Source organism: Psammomys obesus, unplaced genomic scaffold (genome assembly GCF_907164565.1).
Source record: "Psammomys obesus unplaced genomic scaffold, mPsaObe1.curated_primary_1811, whole genome shotgun sequence".
In the NCBI taxonomy this organism is placed as follows: Eukaryota; Metazoa; Chordata; class Mammalia; order Rodentia; family Muridae; genus Psammomys; species Psammomys obesus.
The window spans coordinates 17,663,936-17,687,180 of NW_026596057.1; the positions used below are offsets into that span (position 1 = coordinate 17,663,936).

Genomic DNA, 23,245 nt, shown 5'->3' on the forward strand with positions numbered 1-23,245 from the left:
GCCCGTGTGATAAACTTTTCCTCACTGATCCAGCTCACCAGCCTTACTTTATACGTCTTAGATGGGTTGTGAATACAGTTTTACTCTAAGGTGGTAAAGTGGCCTGTAGGAAAATGGTAATTGTGTTCTTTTCTTAGAACATGAAATGACCATATTTCTAGAGTGCTAATATTATGCAGATCCACTCTTGTCTGATGGTAAATAACAACCAGGCAGAGCATGTAAGAGTGGCTGGAATGCCACTGACTGAAATGGTGTCAGCTCTCTGCAGAGAAAGAGACACAAAAGAATCCATTTGGGGTCCGTCTGTTTCATGTCATCTAGGCTCCTCCACAGTTGGGGAAGCTCATGAGCTAATCCTCTGTGGTATTTAACTCCTAAATTAAATAGTGGTCACTTCAGTTTGGGCCTCAGTTCAAGTCCTTTAAGTATGAATAGCCTCCTGTTAGTGTGGCTTGGAAGTTTCCTTCCACTTTAAGGGTATGCTTTTGGAGCTCTGTGTAAAGCACTTTTTGTACGTCTCTAAGAGCCCAGGATGGTAGATACACCAGCACTTTAACACTTGAATGTCTCTTTCCTGTGTGGCTGCTATGCTGGAAATACAAAATCTTGTCAACCTAAAAGCCAGAGGCTTTGATCAATCCAGTAGAATCTAGTTCCAAAATTTACTGTGAAGTAAAACTATTAGTCATTGGTAGTCCTGTCCTTGTCCTTATCCTTGTCCCAGCTACGGCCTTACTCACACTGTGTCCTTAGTGTCTTCACCACAGCTAGTTCTCCTGGACAGGTAAACAGTGCCTGTGATTGTCCCGTCCCTCTCTTCCTAACACTGGAACCTTTTGTCAACTTTCTCACCATTAAAGATCAGTAATTAAACGCTAGCTGCTTGCTGTTTTCTAAACAGAGTGTACCTATTACAAAGCCAACTCCTCTTTTCTTTACAGTACTTCCTGTTCAAATGTCTGGCTGGCTCTGCCTGTATTGTGTAACATCTCTGCAAGGACCTTGGTGGGGTACACAGCTTCGATAGAGGGGCACATCAAGGAGAGCGTGACAAAAATGCTTGCTATCGCATAATCTCAGGTTCTCATCCTGTATTTTATATATGTTCTTGTGTTTCAGGAAAAAAGTGCCAGCTCAAATGCAAGGCTTAAAACTAATAAAGAAATTCCTGGATTAGTCCATCAACCCAGAGCAAAGTAAGTTCTACTTTCTGTTTTCCTTGTATTGTCTTTAAAACTCCATTTTTGCCTACCAGGTAATCAAGGCCTATAATAAAGCTTTAGTAACTGAGACAGCAAACAAAACATAGTCTCAGAACATCCTCTGTGCATATCAAAGTTGACAGTTTCAGGCCAGTTTAGTAAAATAAATAAATAAGAAGGGTAGTTTTACAGCTCTTGGTTAGAAGGGGATTTTAATTAAGATATAAAGTATATATAAATCTTAAGGAAATTTACTAATTAATGGCTGCATTAAAATTATGAACATGTCATCATTAGACTATATCCACAACAATAGAGGTTATGAAACAGAGGATGATATACAAATGACAGTGTAGATTTTCCAGAATATGGAAAATAATTCTAAAAATAAAATCACATTTCCCACACAGCAGTATGTATGGGTGGCATGCATGCCTTCGCGCGTGAGTGCTTGCGTGTGTGTGTGTGTGTGTGTGTGTGTGTGTGTGTGTGTGTGTACACATGTGTGTTTTAAATTGCAAGCATAATCTTGTGTACTAGGAATGCCTTGAGAGTAAGAAAAAACGACAAATGCCCTTAAATGGGGCTGTGTTAAGTGAAATACAGGATGTTTACACAATGAAAGATGGGTTGGCAGTTTAGCCAAGTGCTTTGCAGCCGTGCACACTGCTGCTTGGACCCTGGCAATTTGAAATTAATCCTACATTAGTTACACAGAACATGTTGCACTCTATAAATTTAAAAAATATAACCAAAGCAGATAATTGGCTCTTTAGCACATTCTGAAACACTGCAAGGTAAAAGGCAAGAGGGTTTCTCTCGGGCAGAGGGACACACAGCTGGGAACTAACTTGAGTCAGCTATAGCTTGTGATCAAAGTTCTGGTAATTAGTTTTGGCTTGAGTTTTATGGGTGCTTACATTGTTTTGTTTGTTTGTTTGTTTGTTTGTTTGTTTTGCAAATAAAACTGTTAAACAAATAAAAGTGGCCATTTCTGGGAGTGGGTCAGAAAGATTAGAAGGAATCTTCTGCCCCAAAGTTCAGTTGAAAATGGCTGACACTCGTAAAGAAAAAGCAGAATACAAGGAAGAGGATCTCAGCTGGCTGTTGAATTATGGGTGTGCAAGTATCGAGGCAGACCAAGCTTTGCCTCTGTCCACTTGAATTTCTATCTGGACCTAAGAATTAAATTGTCACAGATAGATAAACAGGAAAAGCATACAGATGCCAGGAAGCTCTTTAGAAAACAAAGACCCCAAAGCTAGTGAAAACTTTGGTGTTGGTAAATTGAGCAAGTAGAAGCAATATGTTTGAGGATGGTACTTTCTATCTTCTTAAGTTTCTATTGCTATGATAAAGACTTTATGTCCCCAAAGTCAACTTGGGGACAAAAGGACTTATTTCATCTTATGGCTTGTAGTTCATCACTGAGGGAAGTCAGGTCAGGAACTGATGTAGAGGCCCAGAAATGGAGCTAAGGTCCCTTTCTGGCTTGCTCAACCTGCCTTCCTGTGCCATCCAGGACCATCTGCCCAGAGATAAAACCCCCAACAATGGGCTAGGCCCTCCCACGTCAATCATTAAGTAAGAAAATGTTCCACAGGCTTGCCTTCAGGCCAACCCTATGGAGATATTTTCGCACTTATTGTTCTCTCTTCTCAAATAATTCTAGCTTATTTTGAGTTGACAACAAACAAACAAACAAAACCAACAACAACTGGGACACCTCCTATGTAAATCAGATTACCATTGCTATGACAAAATACCTGAGAATATGCACCTGAAGAAAGGAAGGTTCATTTTGGCTGATAGTCATTTGCTCTGTTGTTTCTTGGCCTGTGATGAAACAAAAATATTGTGGCCGGGAGCATGAGGTATACAAAGCTGATTACCCTGTGGTAGCCAAGCAAGTGGAGGCAAGAGTGACAGGACAGACAACACTGAGTATGGAAAGGGCCAGAGACAAAATGCATCCTTCAAGAGCCTGCCCCCAGAGTGTGGGGAATCTTATGAAAGAAGGGGGAGATAGAAAGACCTGGAGGGCACAGGAGCTCCACAAGGAGAGCAACAGAACCAAAAAATCTGGGCACCGGGGTCTTTTCTGAGACTGACACTCCAACTAAGGACCATGCATGGAGATAATCTAGAACCCCTACACAGATACAGCCCATGGCAGCTCAGTGTCCAAGTAGGTACCCTAGTAATGGGAACAGGGGCTGTCTCTGACATGAACTCAGTGGCTGGTTCTTTGACCACCTCCCCCTGAGGGGGAAGCAACCTTACCAGTCCACAGAGGAAGACAAAGAAGCCAGTCTTGATGAGACCTGATAGTCTAGGGTCAGATGGAAGGGGAGGAGGACCTCCCCTATTAGTGGGCTGGGGGAGGAGCATAGAAGAAGAGGGGAGGGGGCTATAGCTGGGATACGAAGTGAATAAACTGTAATTAATACAAATAAAATAATTTTAAAAAAAAGACTGCCCCCGCTGGCCTACATCTTCCAGCTAAGCCCCCCTCACTAAGGTTTCCACCCCCTCAGTAACCCATTAGACTATAACTCTGTCAATGAATCCATCAGTGAGGGAACTTGATGACCCAGGGCCCCACCCCCAGAGACCCTTCCTCTGAGAATCCTAAGCCTTCATGGCGTTATCTTTGGGAGGTCGTTATCAGATCCAAACCATATTACAGCCTTATATTTTTGTGTCTGAAGTTTTCCACGAGTGGAAACCTGATGCATCACTGGAAAAGAAAGCCGAATGCCTTTAGCGCTGAAACCCGTTTTGCCCATCATTCCTTCATTGGATTGCTTTGCCTCAAGGTTCCTTAGTCTCCCTGAGCTGAGAAGCCACAGAAAGAAAAGCTTCTACCGGTACAAGGCCATCTTACAGAGCTTTGCCGTGCCCAGTGGGGTATTCGTTGGGCCTTGATAGTTAAAGCAGACACCAGTGTACAGCTTTATGAACATTTAGGTCTAGCGGATATTAGCCTCCCATACTCATGCTGTACAAGCTTGTGTGCAGAGCAGCAGAAGTCCCTTCCTAGCAGGGAGAGAGGAAAGATAACCAAATTTCAGACAGGGAAGTAGGACCTTGAGGGAGCATTTGTTCCTCTGGTGAACCATTGTCCCTCTGACAGAAGCATTCATCTGAAAGAGCTTATGTCGTGCATGAGGTTTTGACGATAACAAGGCCCCTCCATTCCACCAGTTCCGCCTACTTCAGGGAGCACACCGCGTGCATTTTGAGAGTGAATCTGCCAGGTACGGAAAGACAGACAGGCAGCGTTTCCTGATCCCTGATCCGTAGACACTGCAAACTAAAAGCACTGAGCCTTTTGTGCTTGCGTCTCCATACACATCCTTACTTGGGTCAGTGGCCTTCACCTTCAGTCTCAAGCTCCCGATACAGAACTTGTGATCACGGAGCCGGCAGACACACTTGCAGAGTTAAGATACCCGCTCCCGACCCTCCGTGCATAGGCACAACTGCTGACCAGGCGTTGCTGTTTCACGTCCTAGTCATTAGATGAAGACGTAAGCAGAAGGTGGCGACAGCTCTAGGTAGGACGCCTGCTTGTGTCTGAAGGGGAGTCTGCGGGCAAGCACCTGACCCATTGACAAACCACACTGCCTCCTTGACGGGTCAAGAGTCACATGAATTTAAATAGCGCTCCGTCAGTCAATTAAGTATTTATTGCCTTGCTCTCACATGCGGAGTAAAGTTTGCAGCGTGAGCACCAAAACCTAAAAACACCATTTCCGTGGGGTCTTTTGGATCACGAGGCTACACAGACATCTGTCTTTTTTGTTAATACACCTATTTTAACATCTTTGCATCCTGGGACATAGAACTGTTAAGAGCCTTGCCAAGAACAAGAACCAAAGTGTGGCCATGCGGCCAGCATGGGCGCCAGGAGGTTTGTGTTCTACACCCTTGGGAAGCCTTGCCCTCACTGCAGAGGGAGCTGAAAAGCTTGGCTGTTGCTGTTTCAAAGCCTGAAGCAAAGCTATATCAGGGCACAAAGCTGGGGAAGGACCATCATCACTCCCACAAAACCCAGCTAGAAAACAGTCTGAGGATCAGGCACAGAAGCAAACTGCCTGGGGCTGCTGCTGGTTCACTGACAACCAACCAGCCCTGTCCATGCTGGTGGCCCTGGGTATCAGAGTAGCACAGGCAAGTAGTGATTTAACACTACCATCATGGCCTGTGGTCAGCAAGGGAACACTGGCAGAGGCTAATAGTGAACGCTCTATTAAAAGACAGGTTTAAAGCAATGAGGATGCTGGGAAAACGTGGTGCACACAGTCTTTTCTGCTCAGGATCCTGCAAAGAGAAGGCTGTTTACTGGGTTCTCTTCATACCAGATTCTTGCCCTGCCCTTTAAACCTGCATATGAAAGAGGGTCCAGTTCCCAAACAGAACATCTCCGTTATTTGAGCGGTTTTGTAAAGGATGGCAGGATTTCACGCTATGTGTGAAAGTGCCTTGTAAACTGTGAACTGAGTAGTGGTGTCGCAAGTTTTCACTGTTTTCCTCCCGGAGCACAGCTGATGTCCTGTGCTCACAGATTTTTCAGTCTTGGCTTTACACCTAGAGGGAAGCTTCATATGGGAGTCTAGTTCATGGAAAGCCTGATGGTTTCAGGACACCTGTGCCCTCCTGTGGCTTCTAAGGGGTGACGAGTCATGCTAATAGCACACATGTCATGCTAATGACACGCAGAAACCCACACTTAGCTTAAAGCTAAGAAACCATTCTAGGCCTGCCCTCCACCCTTGTCCCCAGAAACTGCAACCAACACAGTGTGTGTCTTTCATCCAGTGCCCTTCACCTCCATGGGACATCTCCAAGTATGGACAGGCTAGAAGGACCATATCAGCACTGAGGCCCATCCTGCCATGCCCTTCCCTACGATTCCCGCTCACTTTGCCTTTTTAATGTGCTATTCCCGCCCACTACACCAGCCACCTAACTGAGCGGGTTAAGCAGCACAGGACAGGCAAGCACATAGGGGTAAAGACTGCTCAAAGGCACTTCTTGACTTACCCCATATTCCAGTGGAATTTCAGCCTGCAAAGGTGCAGAAACTGGTAAGGGCAGTGTCAGGCCATTGTTCCGTCCTCTGCTCGAGTGCCTCCAGCCGGTACTCACAGCTGGACATGCCAGGGCTACCGCCTCTGTAAGACCCGTGTTTTCATCTAACTAGGATAGTTTTCTCTGTCACACACAGAGCTGAAAATGCCACATTGCACGTCCTTATTTTGTTCTTTTAAAACCCTAAATGTGTTTTTAAAGATTAAAAAAAAATTGGCAGGCCCCACTCAGTAATATCAGTAGAAATGACCCCTGCCCACCAAGGGGAAGTTGTCTTCCTTCCCTCATGAGCACGTGCACTCGCAGACTTAGGAAACGTGTGCAAGCTCAGTGCCACAGCACTGCTCTGAAGCAGCTCTGAGGTATTAGTGGGAAAGTCTGCAGTAGGTAAGTGTCTGCCCCAGAGTTTATGGCATCCCCCATCGCTCCCTTGAGAGGGCCTGGTTTCAGAAAGCACTGAAATATGCCCTTACTCTTCTTTATTTTCCAGCATGCACATCTCTGAAAGCCAACAAGAATTCTTCAGAATGCTGGATGAAAAAATTGAAAAGGTAAGAAGGCAAGACAAACAAACTGCATCATTTCAAGATAAATGTGCTAATTGCAGGTTAGGGTGACGGTTCTTTTACGCCTGTGTTCTCAATCTTTCGGCAAAGGATTAGACGGAAAGTTAAAACAAAACGACACAAAAAAAGAGTGCATATGGAAATAATGTGATAGAGCCCCTATCACCTAGTCCTAGGCTGCTCTAGCTCGTTCTAGTGGGTCAGGTCAGGGAGAGGCCACCGAAAAGCTCAAACCTCAGACTGCAAGGCAAGGAGGGCAGCTGCCTACAGAGGTCCACCAAGAGCCCACGTTTGCCTGCCGCTGCTCTGAGTTCTTCATGGACATCTTGTACCTGTTTCCATTACTACCTTCCTAGGCGATGACCTTTCTGCCTCCAGACCGCACCGGCCGAGTGCTGTTACAGATAACACAGAGCGCCATTGTCTGCCTTTTGCCGAGACTCACAATGCTTGAGTGACTTTCCCACAGTTGCCGGGCTAATACAATAGTCCCCTTAGGCTGCAGCTTCCCTTTCTACAGTTGCAACTACTCACAGTCAAGCGCAGTCCGAAAATTCTAATGGAGAATCCGAATAGTAATCCGTAACTCTTAGGTAACGGCTAACTACTGTCATAGTTTCTATTCACTGCCATTGACCTCTTACTGTGCCAGAGTCGTAGTTAAGCCTTATTATACATGTGTGAGTATCTGTGTACGTTCACACACAACCTTACCATAGTCTGATCAGACTGCACAAATGGGGTGGGGGGTGGGGGACCTACGACTGTGACAGAGCTGGAAATTCCTCTCGCCCGGTACTGTTGGAGCTCGGCTGTTGGCACCACAACACCGCCTGAGTGTTTGTGGTTATGGTACGTGACGCTCAGCAGCAAAGGGCTCACTGCTGACGTATATACCTATTATACTACTGAGAGCCGTCTCAGCCGTCCCTTCTGCTCATAGCCAAATATAGGTTGACTGTTAAGAAAGAGCGGCCCTGTCGCATCAACATCCTTCTCACGCATCTCACGTACTTAGCAGGCCACACTGGGTGGCTGAACCGTGCCATCCAGGTCATGGGAGCTCCTCCTCTGATGCCTGCAGAACAACGTTGTCTAGTGGTGTGTTTCTCTAAACGTGTTGTCATCGTTACATGGCACCTGACTGTATCTAGGAAAACAGAATGTATGGGGTCTGCTGCTGGATGACTCTAGTAATCAGGCCTGGAATCCCACAGTTCCGTCTCTCAGCAGAGTCTCCAGGTTGCTTCTCTAGCTGTGTATGGATTTACACTGACAGAGAAGTCCAAAGTTGATCTATGTAGAAATGTAAGCAGTACCTGGACTCACATGCCTCCCACGTGTCCTGAATAGCATATGGAACCCAGTGGTAAGGTTAACTTACAAGTCTGTCATGATAACTTACAAACACTTCTCTAAAGAGGACTGAATTCAGAACATATTCTGCTGTAATTAAAGCATGGCAGAGCAGCCTCTTGAGTTTCATTTTTTATTATCTTACCTCTGTTTTTTTTAGTGTGTATATGTACAAGCGCACGTGTTTGATCAGGTGCACATGCCTGTGTGTGGGTACAGAAGCCAGAGGTCAACCTTGGGTGTCATTCTCTGCCCTGTGTGTTGAGACACGGTCTCTCAGTGGGACCTAGGATTTACCTGATGAGCTAGCCTTGCTGGCCAGCGAGCTCCAGGGATCCACCGTCTCCACCTCCCCAACACTGGGATTACAGTCCTGTACTATCATGCCTGGCTTTTTTTTTATTATTATTATTTCTAATGTGGGTTATGGAGATAGAACTCAGCTCCTTGTGTTTGCAAGTTAAATACTTCATGGATGGAGCTGTCTCTTTAGACACTCTCTTCCCTTATGTTGAGTACTGTTAGGCGTTGTGTTAATTTTTATTTATTTTTTGAAAACTTCATACATGTATCCAATGTGCCTTGATCATATCCATCTTTCACTCCCCACTCCCAACTCCTCTCAGGACCTTCCATCACATCTCTCTCCCAACTTCATGTTCTCTTTTGTAATATATTTTTAACCCACCAAGTCTCATTAGCGTTGTTCATATGTGTGTGGACAAGGGGGAACATGAGGAACCTATCAGGAGCCACACTCCTAAAAAAAAAGAAAAACTGACTCCTGTCCAACAGCCATCAACTGCCAGTAACTCCTCAGCTTCGGGCTGGGCCTTGTAAGTCTCACTCCCTTCCATGCTGGACTTTTTAACTGGCTGGATCTTGTGAAGGTCTTGTGTGGGTAAGCACGGCTGCTGTGAGTTTGGGTGTGGCACCTCCCCCCCATGTCATGTCTAGAGGACACTTCAGAGCACTCCTCCCATCCCCTGGCTCCTGCAATCTTCTGCCCTCACATTCCCCGGTGTTCCCTGAGTGTTGGACAGAGGCAGGGATGACATCAGTGTCTCATCTTTAGCTAAGCACTCATAGTCCCTTACCCTCAGCCTCTTATCGAACGCTAAGGCCACCTCTGCATTAACCACTACCCACTGTCAGAGGCTTTGAAAATAAATATAAGTATTAAGAAGGCAGTTTGCCAACATGACCATTTAGAAAAATGCCAATCGTTTCTCCCCTAGGATTTCTGTAACCGTGGGTTTGGACCATGTTTGCAGTATCGGGAATGAACTTCTTCTTGGGGAGCAGTCTTCAAATTAAAGAGTAGCTGGTTGTCCCCACTAACGGCCTTGCCACTGTTGCCTCAGTGGGTACATCTTGCCTAGAAAGTCAGTGTTGTAGCATGCAGCTACTATACTTTATCGATGGATAAAACCATCGATGTCTTTCGTCCCCCAGCAGCCTGCATTAGCACCTTCCAGCTCTGTGAAGCCAGTCTGTGGGGAGAATTTTCTGATCGTCTCAAGACTGATTCCTCTGTGTCCTGCAACCAAAGTGTGCAGTTGTCTCCAGGATTAAGATGTTACCATTTAGTTAAGATGAACAAGCAAGAGCAATGGCTGTAGCCTGGTTTGCTTTGGGTGCCCCTGGGTGTTCTCTGAGGAATAATGTGTAGGGAGGTAACCCATGCCTGACGTCGAAACTTTCACTTAAAAACTGGTATCTCTGGAGAGCGACATTATTTACTGGTGTGGAGTACTTCTGTTCAAACTCCTTTTGAAAAATAATTTTAAGGGCTGGAGAGATGGCTCAGCCATTAAAGGCTAGGTTCAAAACCAAAAAAAAAACCCCCAATAATAATAATAATAATGATGATTTTAATTAGCTTACATACTAATGGAGTTTCCTAAGGCCTCTTCATAATTATAATCCATAATTAGAGCTAATCCACCCCTACATCTTCTTTTCACCACCCACATCCCCATGCCCACTCAGACCTTTAGCTTCCCGGATTCTCCCCTGTTCCTTCATAACACATATGTTCTGCTATCTCCTCTTGTATTTTTCACTTGCATTACAGGATCATGAGTTCCCCAGTAGCTCCTTCCTGCAGACATCACTCGCCTCCCCGACCTGCGTGCCATTCTCTCCCCCACCCCCAGTGTTCCCTATGGCTATGCTATTTAATGCAAGGGAGAGGTGATCTTAGATGTGTAAGAATTTGACCCCGTTTTAAAGCGGACCTAGGAAAGAGTAAGTTCATGGACTTCTGAGAGACCAGCAGCTGCCACCGGTGTAAAAGCTAGAGGTGGATGATGGTGCTCTGTGGAGTTTCCTGTCTGTATAGAAACATTTTAAATGTGTGTTTTTGTTTTGTTTTGTTTTGTTTTCAGTAAAATATTGCCATATGTCTGACTCTACATTAAAAACTTCACTTCGGATCAATTACCAAATTTCACATATTGGCTCAAAAGATGTTCGGCATGCTGATAACGTTTTGTTTAGTGAAGAGAAACCAAAAAAAAAAAAAAAAAGATTTTGTTCCCACTATAATGATAAATATCTTTTTCTGTTTATTTAGCTTTTTCCACTACTAGCTTTTTTTTTTTCCACAATTATAAAAAGATTGTTTAGTAGTTCAGGGTAAAACTGGCAAAAACTGAAACCTGCATTTTAAGTTTTTTTCAAACATTTATGAGTTCTGACATGTGAGATGATCTTGTCCTTTCCCAGCAAGTTGCCATGACTGAAACTATGTCTCCTTTCACTCAGAATCAAGTTCATTGCTCCCATCTAAAGAAAGATTTTCTTTTGCACCTAGGATAGAACATGATGTCTTTGGCACAACAAAAACACCGTTTCTGACTTACCTGTGTGCTGGGTAGAACCTTTTCTAGACACGGAATGTTATAAATTCAGAATGAACAATGTTCCCACTACTGGGTACCTTTTCTTTCTCTGTTTTTCTTCTTTTGTCTTTGATAGTGGTAATCACACCCAGAGTCTCATACATGGGGCCTGCTGGGCAAGTGTTCTTTGCCGCAAGCCCAGATATGTGTATATGTAAAAGAACAGTGTTACTCCATCTGCCGTGCACTCACTTGACTTGTACAGATAATTCCCTGCCCTATAAACTGTCTTTCTGTTCCTATTCTCTTCTCTATAACTCGTCCTTTTGCATATGCTATTCTAGGCACTGTAGAAGCATTAAGCTCCCAAAAATCCAAATACCCCTTCTTAGTGCATGTGTTTGGCTCAGTGCAATCCTTAGTATCATGTATATAGCCCAAATGGAAATTGAGTTCTTCCGTGTAATTTTCCTGGGTTTTTAAAACATAGCTAAGTATTTCTTTGGTCAATACAAGCATGGAGACAACTATAAACACAGCTCAAATCATCTTTAGATTTTTTTTTTTAGAATTTATTCAATCCAGTTTTCACCTGGAGCTTTGTGCTAAGAGTCGGGCTGAGAAGTTTTGAGTTGTGAAAGTCCATCTCTCCTGGAAATGTCCAGGAATTCCAATTTGTACATTTTACAAAGCCAGCGTTATAGAGGGAAAGCCTGTCTTCCCTTGACTCCTCATTTGCATTTCCTAGATTGTGTAGGGTGTGTGTTGAGACTTTTCCTATCCTCCTCTTTGGATACCAAATAAAAACTTCCTCTCTGTGCCCCTCAAGACAGATGTGAAAGCAACACTAGTGTGCCGGACCGAGGCCTGCCAGTTTGTTTGGGGAAGCTCACTGTGTGCATCTGAACTGTTCTCACCTGCCGTGGCTGAGCGGGGCTGCAGCTGACCTCCATAAGCCACTAGGAACATGGTCTTCTAAGAACTTATCAGTGCTCTCCTCCCCCCACTCCTCCCATCTGATTAAAACACTGATTCTACACCTGCAGGTTCCCGCTCTAAAATCCCCGCCTCCTTTAGCTTCTCTCTCGGCTTCGTTTCTTGTATATTTTGTATAACATCCCAACTTACCTAGGGTTCTTTTTTTAAATCCTCTTCATGGTTAGCCTTGAGAATAATGGGTTTCATTATGACATCACACACTCGCAGGCAGACATTACTCCCCCTGGCCCTCCGAGTTAAAGTGATCCTCTTCCTCTTCCGGCCTGCCCCACATGCAAATGGAAGTTGTGCTTTGTGTTCCTTGGAGGTGGGCTTGGCTGCCATTATCTGTAAATAGAACAATTTCCTGCAGGGCTGGGGGAGCTAGCCCAGTCCATGAAGTGCTTGCTTGAGCATGAAGTTCTCAGTTCAGTCCTCAACAGCCAGTAAAAACCTGGATACAGTGTGCACACCTGTTACTCAGAACCGAGGGAGGAGACACAGGAGCATCTTGGGGCTTTTTTGCCAGCAAGGCCAGCTAAAACAGTAACATCAACCTCCGGCTTCCACACACACACATGCATGGGGGAATGTGGATGGACGGACACAGAGAGAGAGAGAGAGCAATTTCTTCCTCCATGGTGAGCATGTCATCAAACTGCAACCTAATCCTTTGCTTTTCTCCCTTCACCCTCTTCCCTTGCCATCCCTCTCTCCTACTTGTATAGCCAAATTAAAGCTGTGATTACAAAGAGCAAGGATATGACTCACTCCTGTTTTGTTTTTATTCCTGCTTCAAAGCTTTATGCTGATGACTTAATAATCGTTGTGACAGTGACCCTGGTGTAGAAACTTCTAGTGAAGTGTGAACACACTCTGGCCTTTAAGAATCCCAGAATTCCCCTCTAGCTCATAGGAATTGTTAGTACAGTCAAGGGGCATGAATGGGACTTCCAAGGAGACAGTCAAGGGGAACAAATGGGCCTAAAAAGCTTGAAGCATCTGCTCACTTTTCTGTGCAGAGCTTGACTTTCCGAGAATGCTTGAAGTTCTATCAGCCAGGTTCGTTGGGGAGCCGCAGGAGAAGTATTCAGGTTCTGAGACAATAGAGTGATGAATGAAAGAAAAGCTATGTCATTGCTATGAGGAAGGCATTGCCGACAACCCTGTGGGCTCAGCGCAATAAAGCTGTCAGTAAATGTCTTCATCTTGCCACTGGACAAGGCAGGGAGCCCCAAAGTATCACTCAGAGCAGCGGGATGCTTGTATTGTTTGGTCCATGGTTCTGGTCCCATTCCATTTCTGCTCTCCATTAGTCTTCAGCTGTCTATCTCTCTTCTGCCTGGCAGCCCTTCTACCATTTGAATTTGGCATCCATGAGCATTACTGTGTCGGTACAGCAAGCACCCAGGGATAGAGTGTCAATCTTGGTAACTACTTGGCTCTGTTATTTGAAAATACCTCGCTAGGTGTGGTAGCACACACCTAAAATCTCAGCTGCTCAGAAGGCTGAACATGATTGTAATTTCAAGGCCAGCGTGGGCTGCAGCATAACATGGAAGTCATTGTGGGCAATTTAGTGAGACCCTGTCTCAAAATCAGAAGTAAAAAGGGGCCTGGAAATGTAGCCTCCTGGTAGAGCACACTTGGCTACCATTTTGCAGGCCCTAGGTTCAATTCCGGTGCTAAAAAAGTCAAAAACATATTGGAAGCAATAAGCAAATCTCTAAGTTTAAAACCAAATCTCACTTGTCTTTGTTTCTCTAGAACATAGCTTAAGACAGAAGACGCCTATTGGATAAGTAAGCTCTACAGATAGACCAATGGGCTTCAACAGCCAAAGGGTTGTAAGAGATGGAGGCATGGTTGGGAAGATGCCCTGGCTGGCCTGGATAGGAGATGTTTTTAACAATTTGGAACAGCAGGGGAGTACACAGCAGATACATTGCCAGGGAACTCAGTCTGCTGGGTCTAGAGGAAGATCGCTACCCAAGAGAAAGCTTTAAACCTGGGCCAAATCCAGGAACTAGCTCCAGCTACATGACTCAAGCTAATCATTTAAACTCTTGAGCCTTAGTTTCCGCGCCGATAAGATTAGGATAATAATGGTAACCTGGGAAATTAAAGAAAATATATACGCTGAGCTATGGCTGTGGCATGGATGCCCTGTGTCCGGTGGTCCTTCTTTTGAAGTTGGGGACACACCTCACCGAACATTGAGAGGTCTATAATAGAAACCAAAAGGGAAGAATTTAGCTCAAGCCTTGCCAAAGCCAATCCTGCTGGTGGCAGGCATCTCTTCTTAGATGGACATGGAATATTTGACTAGGCCACCTCCTACACACTGGCCATCTTGCTGCTCCGTGGCATAACCTTCTGCAGGAAGAGTCCTATGACTACAGATTGAGTCAGTTAATTAGTGGGTACAGCTGAATCCTCATCTGGAGTTTTTCCTGTTTGAAGCTTCCTCTAACTCCTGTAAGTTTTTTACAACTTGCTTTTATGAGACTTTTAAAATTGTACATTAATATCAGCCCCAGGAAGCTTGTAACAGGAACAGTGACCAAAAAAGTTAGAAAAAGAAGCACTATCAACATCACAGAGATGGAGAGGCTGGCTGCTTTGGTTCCTTTAGTAAGTTTCAGTTCTAGGGTAAGTATGGTCACTCAGGCTCTGGACCAGAATGGACCAGCAGCAGGGGAGGTACACGATAGAGCATTAGAACAGAGGACTTGCTTTCGGATGCTTCTAACCCAGGGGCATAACTGCCGAGTTGTAAGGACCCGCGGAGAATGTCCTACCCATTCCTCCCACTTCACCTTCCTCTTCAGCAAAGAATGAGGCTGGCTAGTGTCTGTCAGCCATGGAGAATCATGATGTGCTTGCAGAGTTCTTTAAGTATTTATTCTGGGATCTCTTACTCCCGGGGAAATCTTCTGCATGGAGACATGTCTGTTCATTTCTAGAGGCAGCTGCCCCTCCAGACTGCTCTCCCTCCAATTCTACTTCCAAACTACATCTATCTATAAAAGCAGCACAAAATGTTTTACACTCATATGTTCAATCTTGATTTTTGGAAGTTTGGAGCTGGGCAATCATAGCTGCCTCCTCTCTGGGTACCCAGTGAGTAATGACAGACACAAGGAGCCAGGGGAACATCCTGATTCAGCATCCACCTTATTAACATGCTGAGTAATTCCCAGACACAGATCCAGAGCTAGTTTGGAATACATTTGTAATATTTAAAACATCAGAAGTGTTTTTTGTTAAATTATGTACATACATATAATGTGAAGTATAGGTAATTCAAGCTATTAAAAACTGTGTCTCACATTAGTAGGTATATACTCTTGAAATTCTCTTACATATGTACAATAAAGTTTGACACCAGAACGGTCTGTGCTAAATTGCAAAAATGAAAAATGTAAAAGCTGGTAGCAACTGAACGTTCAACAGCAGAAGAACAAACTAAATCTTCTATATCCCAGGATTATGCAGCAGTTAAAAGAAGTGAACCAGATATATAGATGGCACAGTTATGTTTTGTAATATTATTAAATGAATAGAGTAATTGTATAAAAAATGGATGTTGTGGGAATACTATATTATTTTTATACTTATATTCAGCAAATAGATACCAGGTACCATTTGTCTGTCGGGTCTTGACAGGCATGATCCATGATGTGCATACTTTCACATTAGTATGCTATATTCAATAGGAAATATTTATAGCTGGCAAGTATTCATATGCTACATATTTAAATGTGCAGGCACACATAAAGGAATAATATATTTCATAATAAAAGAGTGATATATTTGATGGTATGTCTAACACATTATTGATATGTTAGGAATATTAAAATCTCTAAAGAACTTTAGGTGGGAGTAGAACTCAGTGGTAGAGGAAATCCCTATGCCTGACTTCAGGTCCCAGCATCAGGGGAAAAAAAAAAAAAAGCTTAAAGGATGAATACCAAACTTGTAGCCATTGTGATTTCATTTCCTAGGTTGGAGGTTGAAAGATAGATGCAAAATCTGAGCAGTTCTTGTGTCTGAGTGGAAGCCAGGCAGTGTTCACCCCATATTCTTTTTTATATTTTTAAGTATAACTTCCATTTTATTTGTCCAGAGTGGTTTTTTTTCTCTGTCTTTTGTCACCAAAGCCTTTTGTCTTTACATGGGCCTTGGTGGAGGTCGTGGTGGGGGTGTCCAGTTCTTCCTGGCTTTGTGAGTCGATTCCTGACCACCTCGCTGTGAATGGCATGGCTCAGGCTGTAATTCAGCTTGACATAGAGCTTGAGAAGCACAAGGCATCGGCGACACCTGTTCCGGATATGTTCCTGACAGCAGCAGCCTCTACAGTGTTCTGAATGACGAACTTCTTAATGGCCTTGTCCTTGGGCACCTACCAGGCGCGCAGATCACATGGCCGAGGCCTTTTTTTAGCATGACTGTTGTTGCTTCTTCTTTTTCTTCTTCTTCTTCCTCTTTTTCTTTTTCTTCTTCTTCTTCTTCTTCCTTCTTTCTTCCTTCCTCCTCCTCCTCCACCTTCTTCTTCTTTTCTTCTTGTCATCTTGGAGCCAAGACCTGAAAGAGGCCACTCCAAAACTTAAATTTCTCAAAGTCAAGCAAGAGAAGTTCATGAAAACAAGAATATATTTATGACAAAATGTCAAGTGGAAAGAAAACGGATCACAACATGGTCGCTGGCCTTGCTCACACCTTCCACTGCCCCCAGCATGCACAGCTGTGCAGAAGGAAATCTCCAGGAAGCATTAACATCTGGGCAGTGGGCCGTGCACTACGTCACCTGAAACATTTCTATTTTAGGTTTCACTTGAAACCTCTATTCCCAAGGCTCCCATAGCCATAGCCAAACATACATCTGAATTTGCTTGGCCTCTATGAAGTGCTGTACTTGTTGGCCATTTGGTCAGATGTTCGGCAAGTCATAATTTAATCAGCATTTGATAACGTGTTAAGCCAGAAAGTGTCCCCATATAGCTGATTCTGTAGCTTGGCCTCTTATATTTTGTCTGATCCATACTTGGTCGCCATCATCCCAGCATTCATCCTGGGGAAATAGGTTGGGTTAGACTTGGCCGGCAGACAATTCCAACTACGCAGTGGAATTCAGCTGACCCTGCTCCTTTTCCTCTCTGGGATGAGGGCAGGTTGGCTGCCTTCGCCATGCCCTGTAAGAAGAAGGAAGCCAAGTGTGGTGCTCTAACCCAGAAGACGTAGTCATGAGGCCTCTCTACTTCCTCCTGGATTAGCTCAGGTTCTGCCATTCACAGATCTTGTACTAGTTGTCCCCTGTGCTCTCTATTCTGAAAGTCAAGGAGACAGGAAGGGAAGGTGAACCTCCGGATCCAGCAAGCAGGGACACACCCCTTGTGGGGAGGAAGGAAAGCAACCATGTTCAAAATTGACCATGCTTGCCATCTTCAGCGGGCCTAGTCTGTGGAGCAGTAAGAGTGGTAAGCACCATCCTTTACTTCTCCGCTGTGATGACCTAGGCCACTCAACATCAAGAGAGCCTTAGTGGCCTTAGGGGCAGTGGGGAGGCATCTGTAATCCAACAGACAAGCTGATAGGCCCAAGACTCTTACTGTCGACCACTGTTAGCTGCAAGGAGAAAAGGGATGTGACGTCTTCCCAAACATCCATCCTCACTATAAATTCTTGAGTAAGCACAGTCACTCCAGGTTATAAAAGCTCTAGAGAATTTGGAATCACATCTCTGACATGAGGTGAATGAATTCAAATCTCAATTTGCCAGTTGTTACAGAAGCAAATGAGCCTGGGAAGACCCACAAAGCCCCCAACCACCAAATAGGTTATACTAGAGTTCCTGACTTGGTCCAAGAAACTATGTGACAAGACACTAATTAAGTATCTCTTAGATTCTTAAGAGATTCGTCCAGTTAGCCTGGAAATCTTTCACAACAATGTATGTGAAATCTGTTTATCAACACACACATACATACACACACACACACACACACACACACACACACACACGTACACAATCTCAACAGGAAAATTTTAAGAAAGATAATGTCCAGTGGAGAAAGAATGAAATAAAAAAATTAGGCCTGTCATGAGATAGAAGCCACAGGAGAATGATGTGTAGATGAATGAAGAAGCAGATGAAACTTGAAAATTGGGATTCAGAGGGAAGATGAGATAGCAGATGAACTATTAAATTTAATTTTCACTGATACCGTTTCCTTGTTGGTGGGTTGTGAACAATATCTTACAAGTTGCTACTTGCAGAATTCAGTTCTTCCTGGAAGAAGTGCCAAAGCACTCAGGGTGGAAATCCACTCTGGTGTCTGAGCCTTAGGGAAAGAGCAGTGTTGACCTCTCGGTGTGGGTACTGATCAGCAGTGTGCTTTCTGGGACAGGAACAGGCAAACAGCAACCACGCCATATCTGGCCCACAAAATGAGAATGGTCTTCATATGTTTAAGTGCTGGCTTATGAAGGAATCAAAAAAAAGATTTTGCACTATTTGACAAATTACATGAAATTCAATTTTTGATAGCCACAGACATAGTTCTTGAGGGTTTTATGGCTGATCTTGTTTTAAAACAGTCTCACTGAGTAGCCCAGGCTAGCCTCAAAGTTACAATGAAGTCCTCCTGCCTCTGCCTCCTGAGTGCCAGGATAATTGGCACCAGCATGGCTGGCCTCACGGATGTTTTGTGTGTGCCTGGCTGTTCTTGCTAGGCTGCAGCAGGGGCCTTGATGGAACAGACCTCACATACTTAGTAGGTGGTCCTGCCAAAGGCAGCTTGTCAGTCTTTGCTCTGGGACATGGGTTCAGTATGGCCTGGAGAACATAGACATCCCAAGTTCTTTATCCTTGCCTCCTTCCCATCACTGCTCCTGTGGGGAAGTGGCCTTTGATAAAGCATCTTTGATAGAAGTACCACATCAGACAAAGCTTGGGAAACAGGACCTTTAAAGCTCCTGAGCTGTCCTTGCCGTTGGCGGCTGGTGGTGTGGGTGCAGTGAACATGGCAGCGGGAGGAGGGGTAGTTAATATGGCTTCTGTCTTAAATGAAGAGTCCTGTACACCAGGATCGTCATCACTCCTGTTATCCCAGGGATCCTTCCCGAGTGTGGCCAGAGCAGCAGTCAGAGGCTGTCACGCTCCGCTGCGCCTCACCAACCAGGCCTTTTCCCAACTGAAGTAATAATGTGTGGCTCTAATTAGAATAAAGCTCATTAGAGACAGAGACAGCCATTAATGCCTCCATTGATTTCTCTAATGAAATAAGCCGGGGGAGGAGACTTTAACAGGGCAGCTAATTATTTTTTGTTTTCTTCAGCATCTCTTCAGCGTTTAAAACTGTTGTTGTAAGCTGTCATTGCACTGTAAATGAAAATGGAGCTGAAAGTGATGTGTGGCATTTTCAGCCATGGGGAAAGGCATCTGCTTCCAGCCCACAGCCCTGCAGGGAGCTGGAAGACCCCAGTCCCACAGGCTGCTCTTTGCCCCCAGCCCCCTCGCCGTTGGGTTTCCTCTGCATCCCGACAAGTGGCTCTTAGGTGCTGAAGCTGTGAGTGTGGTTACCCTGGTTCCACAGACATTTGGACGCCATTGCCCCAGGATGGTGATGCCTTAGAGGAGCAGCTTGTGAGCTAGCCCGGCAGAGAAGGGAGACCCCCGTTGAATTCATGTACAGGGCTTCAGATGGCAACCACATTGTATTGACCAAAATGCTCCTTGCTACTCAGAAAGCAGGAAAGTCCTCCACAGTGCCAGGTAAGAGGCTGTTACAGAATGATGACCGTCATTCAAACCCACGTGTGTGGCTGCGGCGGAACACCTGCCTTAACATGCACAAAACTGTAGCTTCACTTCCCGGGACTGGCAAAAGCAAAGTGGACATGCTTCACATAGGAACTACTTCATTAAATAAAAGTGGTGACTAATGAACAGTGGGATGCCAGGACCAACTGCTAGACCCCTTCCTTGCCCTCTCCTCATTTCCGTACCATCCTGGCAACACAAGCTGGTCTGACCTCTGCCCATCCTGGATGCAGTAGAACTGTTAAGTGGGGGGGGGGGAGCTTCCTCCAGTGGGGTCTAACACATGTCAACAGCTTCCTTCTCTCATCAAAATGCCAGGGTACTTTCTGATCAATAACACTCACCAGCCTCCTTTCAAGGCAGAGTGTTCATATGTGCTGTGATGGGAAGACACACAGGATCCAGGTAGACACCAAAGGGCAGGGGAGCAGGAAGCCCTGCCTGACCCCTCAGGTCATACAGACGTAAGTAGCCAGGCAGGGAATGCTGGAGAAGAAAGCACAAGGGAAGAGAGTAGTCAGCGTGTGTGAATAAATGCGTGGGGCACGGAGAATGCGTGATACTGCTGGGGGTGTCTGTCTGTCTGTCTAGTGGTAGGCAGTACATGAACGTATTAGTATCTGTTTTCAGACACTCTTTCCATAGCTAATAGAAGCACTGTCATATAAATACCTGTAATTATAAACTTGACAACTTCATCAGGGGATAATCTAGGCGCCGTAAGGCTAACTGATTTTACGTGCACAGGTCGATGGTTTTTAGTAAGTTGGCCCGGCCGCAGAGCTATCAGCACACTCTGATGTTGAAGAACTTATGTTACATTAATAGTGACTCTCCTACTTGCTTGTAGTCAGTCTCCATTCCCACCTTTATTTCTCTGATTGCTATAAAAAAAAAAAAAAAAAAAAAAGGCATGCATCTTCACATGGCTTAACGGGGAAAGCCAGGCCACGTTAGAAGCAGACGTACCACTATGTGCTGCAGCTAGCAGTACACCTCTGTACACCTTCAAGAACTGGCTGCACAAATATTTAATATCTAATTATTAGTACTAGTTTTTTTCATTGTGTGTGTGTGTGTGTGTGTGTGTGTGTGTGTGTGTGTGTGTGTGTAGCGTGTCATCCTCAGGAATGCCATCTACTTCCTTTGAGGCATTTGAGGCTATTTAAAGTGTTTAGCTAACAAAGGTTCAGTGTTTGTGGCTTTGGTAAATCTTTAATATACTGTCAGACACTGAATTTCCATGCAGTTTAAGCTGTGTTTCTAGGATATGATATTCTGGTTTTGGAGTGTGGGGTCATTCTTGGTTTGGATGTATCTTTAAAATAAGAAGATAGAAAAACTGATTTAGAATCCAAGGAGAGTGGAGGTAGACAAAAGTCTCAGGAAATGAACCCAAGGTTGCCGTCAGTCTGTAGCGACACCCACTGGGTCCAGAGGCTGAGAGCTGCCTTCTCTGGGGCTACAGGAAGAAGGGTATGCACTGTTCCAACATAGTTGCCATTTGTTTTCTTTTGTTTTTTGGTGCATGGGCCAGCACATGCTGGGCAGACATTTTATCACTAAGCCACATCCTCCCTTTTCTTTGTTAGGGCACAGGGATTTGCTAAGTTGCCCAGGCTGGCCTTGAACTTGGAGACCTCCTGCCTCAGCCTCCCAAGGTGGTAAAAAGTACAGGTAAAAAGCCCCTGTGGCTTTTCCAAATAATCCTTCTTCCTCATCATCATCATTCAGAGCTTGCATTCTTGCGCTGTGCTTGGGGCCTCCTGGGAAACTTCTGGTGGGTCCTTTGCACAAGGCTGGAATTGTGACTGACAGTTCCCACCCCGGGTTGCACCTCAGGGTCTTTTCAGAGGCTTTTGTTCTGGAACCCTTTATGGGAGCAGAGGGACATACTTCAGCTGAGACTTACTGTGTGTCACCCAACCTGCAGCTTCCTGCCTCCTGACAGCTGAAAGCTTGAGGATTCTGGGTTTTGAGCAGTTTTTTAACAATTTGACATGAAGTCCTGTTAGCAGAAGCAGGTTTCCTGGCCTGCCCAGGAGGATCATTGTCTAAGTGGGGGTTCCCATGGGGTTCCCAGCAGTTCTGCAGGACGCTTAAGACGGGATGCCATGCAGTTGGTACTTCTTACTTCGGTATGTTCTGATTTCAGAAGGCTTTGTTACCAAAGTATTTGGTCCTCTGAGCTGAGGTCAGGTGATAAGAAAAATGAAACTGACTGGAATTTAAATTTCCTTATCAAGTCATTACAGTCTCACAGAAAAGGCAAAGATTAGCTCAGGGATCTTGAGCTTCTCCAAGATTTGCCCACAAGCCACGAGGCTCCACTCCTACCCTGCGGGGCTGATATGAATAATAAATGAAATGATGTCTGCAGAGCAACTAATGTGGGGTTTTTTCCCCCTCCTTTTCTTAGTAATCACAAAAATTTAAGGGAACACATTCTCAGGAAATGAAAATTTCAGGGTCTTGCTTATACAGAGGGTTTGTCCAGCTTCTTCCCTCAAAATGTATGATATAGGGCCTTTGTGTGTTAGCAGTAAACTTAGAGGGTCTGACGTGGTCCTTTAGGTTATTTCCTTTTGTTTTTTTTTTTTTTTTGTGTGTGTGTGTGTGTGTGTATGTGAGTGAGTGAGTGTGTGTGTGTGTTGTATGTGTCTGTGTGTGCATGTGTATGTCTGTGAGTGTGTTTATGTGTGTGTCTATATGTGTGTTGTGTGTGTCTGTGTGTACATGTGTATGTCTGTGGTGTGTATGTTCACCATAATCCTGCAATGCTCTAGGAGCCCAGAAGAATATCAGATCCCTTACAGCTGAAGTTACAGGCAATTGTGAACTGCCATGTGGACGATGAGAATTGAACCCAGGATCTTTGCAAGAGCAGCAAGTTCTCTTAACTGTTGAGCCATCTCTCTAGCCCTGGGGTTCTTCAGTTTATAAACTTGTAGCTCTTTTTCCTGGTTAGAAAGAATGTGTTATCAATAAATACAAAAGGTTTCATATACAGGTGTGTGTGTGTGTGAGAGAGAGAGAGAGAGAGAGAGAGAGAGAGAGATTGCTGTCAGGTTCTTCTCCATGGCAGAGGGTCCCTCTCAACCTCACATGAGCTACCCAAACCTTTGCTTAGATGTAAGGCTTTATTTAGATACAAGGTGGGAAGGGACTTGAGTTTTTTGCCCTCGAGCTTGTATTCATGTACAAGGATCAGGGTTCAGATCTGCGGGGGCCACACTGCTGTGGAGGGAGGAAAGTTCTCTGGCCCCTATCAGATCACACCTATGACCACAGCCCTCACTCACAAAGAAAGCTTTTCGTCCCTGTTGGGAGCATGTGCAAACCCAATGTTTATAACGGTGGCAGCAGAAGAGG

General features: G+C 44.8%; 1 protein-coding gene across 1 annotated transcript in view; it reads left to right on the forward strand.

Annotated features, from left to right (window-relative positions):
* Positions 1-23,245, forward strand: part of CUNH1orf21 (chromosome unknown C1orf21 homolog) — a 196,857-nt gene that overhangs the window by 167,876 nt on the left and 5,736 nt on the right. The window contains exons 4-5 of the mRNA XM_055624496.1: positions 1,123-1,199; positions 6,793-6,853. Of these exons, the coding sequence (XP_055480471.1) occupies positions 1,123-1,199; positions 6,793-6,853 (138 nt within the window). The remainder of the gene's footprint in view (positions 1-1,122; positions 1,200-6,792; positions 6,854-23,245) is intronic.